Source organism: Poecilia reticulata, linkage group LG14 (genome assembly GCF_000633615.1).
Source record: "Poecilia reticulata strain Guanapo linkage group LG14, Guppy_female_1.0+MT, whole genome shotgun sequence".
NCBI lineage: Eukaryota > Metazoa > Chordata > Actinopteri > Cyprinodontiformes > Poeciliidae > Poecilia > Poecilia reticulata.
The window spans coordinates 13,490,869-13,495,426 of NC_024344.1; the positions used below are offsets into that span (position 1 = coordinate 13,490,869).

General features: G+C 43.8%; 1 protein-coding gene across 1 annotated transcript; it reads right to left on the bottom strand.

Moving 5' to 3' along the window:
• LOC103475895 (procollagen C-endopeptidase enhancer 2-like) lies at positions 1 to 4,513 on the bottom strand. Its single transcript, XM_008427862.2, has 3 exons — positions 2,704 to 4,513; positions 342 to 450; positions 1 to 267 (listed from the first exon to the last, which is right to left on the bottom strand). The coding sequence occupies exons 1-3, from the start codon at positions 2,790 to 2,792 to the stop codon at positions 1 to 3; spliced, it is 465 nt and encodes a 154-aa protein (XP_008426084.1). The 5' UTR covers positions 2,793 to 4,513.
• Positions 4,514 to 4,558: the final 45 nt, after the last annotated feature.

Genomic DNA, 4,558 nt, shown 5'->3' on the forward strand with positions numbered 1-4,558 from the left:
CTACATACCATTGACGTAAGGTTTCGTTCCACTGAAATGAGCCAAAAACCCTCTGGCCTGGGTCCCTTCGTCAGTCACCATCTCCAGCATCATGGTGTTTGTGGTCGATACCTGAGTGCCGGGCCGGAAAGTTCCACAGAACCGACCTAGTTTTTGCACCAAGTTGGAGTGGCCGTTGTAGATATCCAGATAGTCGTAGCGACACTGGGAGTCAGCCTCCAGGTCAAAAATGCGGAAGGAGAGCGTGACCACGTTTCCCTCTGGGACCTGGAAACCAGATGAACCGTTTGTGAATGAGAGGAGCTGGTTGTGAGAGAGCMRGTGTTCGGAGAGTGACTCACAGTGATGCGCCAGGTGCATTTGCTGTTGGGTTTGTAGAAGCTGGGGAAGTCCTCGCTGCCAACAAAGCCTGACTCAGCAACCAGGTCTCCTCCGCAGTAGAACACAGGCCTGCAATAAGGGAGTCAGTGAGACTTTTTTTTTAATGTATGCTTCTTATCCCTCCCCCAATAAAATCTGAATGGGGTTGATTAGACAAAAAAGCATCTAAGTTAAGACAAGATAAGTTCTGTTAACTTATCTTGTCTTTCTGTGGCATCATAATACCACAGAAAGCAGAGCAGACTGTTGCAATCCTACATCTAGTTTCTGTTTTTGAAATTCTTTTAGAAGCAGGTCAGCATCTTCTATCATCGAGGAATTGCTGATTCTGTAACTTATGATATTTGGGGGGAATTTTTCCATCAATGATGTAGAACAAAACGATTTGGCTTGCATGGGAAATAACAGCCCCACAACACTTAAACACATACTCATACTAACGTTTATTTTATTGGAGTCTCAAAAACAAWTTTAGGAGTTTATCCAAAATATGTTATCTAAAAAGAATCCTTTGTTCTCGCTTGAATCGCCAAAGTTGGATATAATATTTTCAATCCAAGAGGATTGCTTATCTTTTGTCTCGGATTGTTGGACGTCTCTATTTAAAAAGCTAGCTGTGTGTGGGAAATGGGGCAGAGAGGAATGACACCGAGCAAACTAAACAAGTCTGGACTTGAATTTGGACTCACTGCAGCAGCAGGGCTTTCATCCTCTGTGGGAGTGTTACTCACAAAGCTCCACTGAAAAACCTTGCATAGACATTGGTTAAATTAAGCACTCTGTGCATTATAGTGTAGGAAATTAAAAAAAAATCACAAAAATGTTAATAAACTCTTGCTTATGATTTATTTCTGCAATAAATCTTTTATTAGATGCCTACATGCTCTGAACCGCAAGGACTGGTCTCTGGAGCAGTAGATAAAGGTCAGCAGATCAGCCAAGTCCAGATGTATCCTGTTCTGAAGGGATTTTAGGTATGCACTCGYMCTGYTCAGAGTCCACCCCASATGGCTAACAGGGAGAACCGARGTCGATTCCRTGAGTCGGTGATGGTGTTCAGAAATGTTAGGCAGCCTAAGCAAGGCCAGGGAGTTGCTGGACTCAAAAAGGATCTGTCAGACCTTTTATGACATTACAACCATAAACTTTATTTGTCCCCTTCTGCACTGTTAAGGGATTTTATGGAGTTGAGCAACAATTGAGTAAAGATTTTTCATTATGCATTAAATTTTTGTCCATTCTTTGCAAACTAGCTCCAGCTTCTTCAGATTGGATAGACAAGTCTCGACTGCGGCCATTCTAACATGAGCTCTGCTTAAGCTTTGAAACTTTGGCTGTATGTTTAGGGGCTCTGTCCTGCCGAGAGATGACCCTCCTTCAACAGTTTCAAGTCTTTTTCAGCGTCATGTAGGTTTTCTTCCAGGATTGCTCTGTTTTAAGCATCATTCATCTCACCCTCAGCTCTGACTGGTTTCTCTGTTTCTGCTGAAAATGACCCCCCATATTGTTTTACGTCCTACATCTGCATTTTCACGACTTTATCCTTGTCCCGAYTGCTGTGTTCTTTAGTATTTATGATGTTTTTTTGTTGGCCAGATTTCACTGAGAACCTCTGAGACTTGATTCAGTGATTTGATCTTCAGTTAATGCGTATGGACTCCTTAATACACTTTCTTGCAACTCTTAATCAGAAGCTCATCAGAATGATGCCATGGAAAATATGTGTTGCAATCAACGCTAGACAGCTGGGATGGTCTGGCGACACAGAAAAAGCAGCCACTACATCTTGAGAAGCAGCAGGGTTTAGAGAGAGCACATAAAGAAGTAACTGACGTCTGTTTTAAAACTGACGATCCAGTTTTACAGCCGACTGACAATTCACAACATCGAGAGCTGATCTTGTTAATTAGCTRCATTCCACACGGACAGCGCTCCAAGGAGGTCAAGAGAATGTCTCTGCCTAGATGATGACATGCCGCATAGCAGCATGTTTTTGCTCAGTTCTGGCTCAAACTTCGGACCCCCAGTGAAGCACTCTGGCTGCTGAGTATTTTCCAAAGCAAGTGCCAAGTTTATTTGATTTGACCCCCTCCGACAAAGGCATGAGAATTAGCATCCGAGCTAGTCCGAACTCTACTTACCTCCCAATGTGCCTCGAAATCCATCAATGAAACCCCCCAAAAATACTTGAAAAAGCAAATCTGATCACTTATTTGAACTTGTCTCTCATATGATTCCTCAAATGAACACACAACCGTTCAAATAATTACACATGACTTGCAAATCTTTCCAGTGCCTTTCCAACCAGACGCCAAACCTTACCTGGTGTAATTGGTCTCCTGAGCCTTTGTCCATCCCAAACTAAGAGACAGGAGCAAGAGGAGCCCCCAGATGCAGTCCACACGCATCATGATACCACAGAAAGCAGAGCAGACTGTTGCAGCAACGAAAGAGGGGAACAGGAYACTGGAGGTGAGGAAAGAGGGGAGGAGGTAGTAGGAAGCTGTTTGGTCGGAGTAGGCGGAGAGAATGAGGACTCAGAAAAAGGTGGGTGGGAGAATGAATGAAGATATAAGCAAAGATTCTGAAAGGAAACTTAATAGTAGAGGGGGGGATGATGTTAGCAGCTTGAGGAGGAGGAGGTTTTAATGGGAGCCAGATGTTCCTCTCAGAAAAACCCTGGGCTCTGTGTCTGGAGTGGACATCTAAGAAAAGGCTCTCTCTTCCCTGCAGATAATGTCTAGTTCTACTACTGCTTTTAACGAAGGTTTACAACCAACTTGAAGAGCAGTGTAGCCRCTCACTTAAGAAGGGTGGCACGTCATTGGAAGGGTGGAAAAAGCAGAGATGGAGCCAGAGSCTGAGCGTGGTTTCTTAACAAGAAGGGCCRTAAATCTTTGCATTCCACAGCAGACCAGAGGTGGGATCTTTCATCTATGAACCAGGGTGCTACTTATCCATAAAATCAATCGCTGCAACCATTGGCAAAACACAACTCCCATACAAAATTCAAAGAAATGGCCTAAATGAGCAGCTAGCTGCGTTTCCTGAACTCCGTGGGGTCCTTTGGCTCCACAATCCACCAAGACAAAAAAAATAACACTGAAGAGGGGTGGGATATTCTTTCTTTTTCTGTTTGGGAATGGGCCAAACCTCTGACCTAAATTACTGAGGCCAGTACAAGGGATATTATTTTTAAGGATAGTTAATAAAAGTCCCTTTGACAGACTGGATCAAACACCGCAACGGACCAGATGGGATAAAATGGAAGCACAAAGCAGCTTCAAATCAAGCAAATTCTTTGCAAATTACTGCCAACTGGAAAATCTTGAAGTCTTTCGCAGCTTTTTCTTTTTGCTGAAAATTAGAATTTCCTTATCCAGCTCAGCTGTGTTTGTGTTGACCCCAAAGTCTTGATAGGCATCAACAGGAGCAGGAATGCAGGAGTGTGCTCAACTGCTGCTATGATGTGGGGGAGCAGTGATGGCAGCCAATACTGTGGGTTTCCCACACAAACTCCAAATGAACCCTTCAAACGGGACTAGCATTCCTTCAGGAGAATCCAAAGGGAATGGATGTGGGAGTGCAATACCAGTGGGGGAGCAGATGATTGTGGTGAGGGCATGGGCAAGGGAGGAGAGGCAGGAGGGGGCTGGTTATCGGACAAATGGAAAACAAGCCTAAAGCGATCTGACAGAAAGACAGATTAACAAGGAGACGAGCTGCTTCTGACTGAACCCTGCGGTGAGGTCATGTTCATGTCTCTGTGAAGTAACAAGCAACTGTTTTTACTCGACACGTTTTCAAGTCAATGAAGCTTCCCTGTCGTAACCCATCCTTGTTAGCAAAAATAAACGAATAAAGGAAAATGGTTGAGTGGAACTTGTGGTATATGAGCGTTAAAAAAAACTCATGGGGTTCTGCGCAACCATCAGAGACACCGACAGACTCTGATGGTTTCACAGAGGTCATTTTATTACAGTTGTTTTCGCTTCTGCTTTCTCCAGATGTGGCTTGTCGTACATCTACTGTCTACAGTTCTAGAAAGAGAAATTGTCCAATTATGGTTTGTGGCAGAGCAGGACAAGTCTCACCAGTGAGAGCAAATAGAAGCATTGTTTGAATTCAATTAAAGGCTGAGCTTTAAATTAGGCTTTGTGTTCTTTTCCCAGAGTCG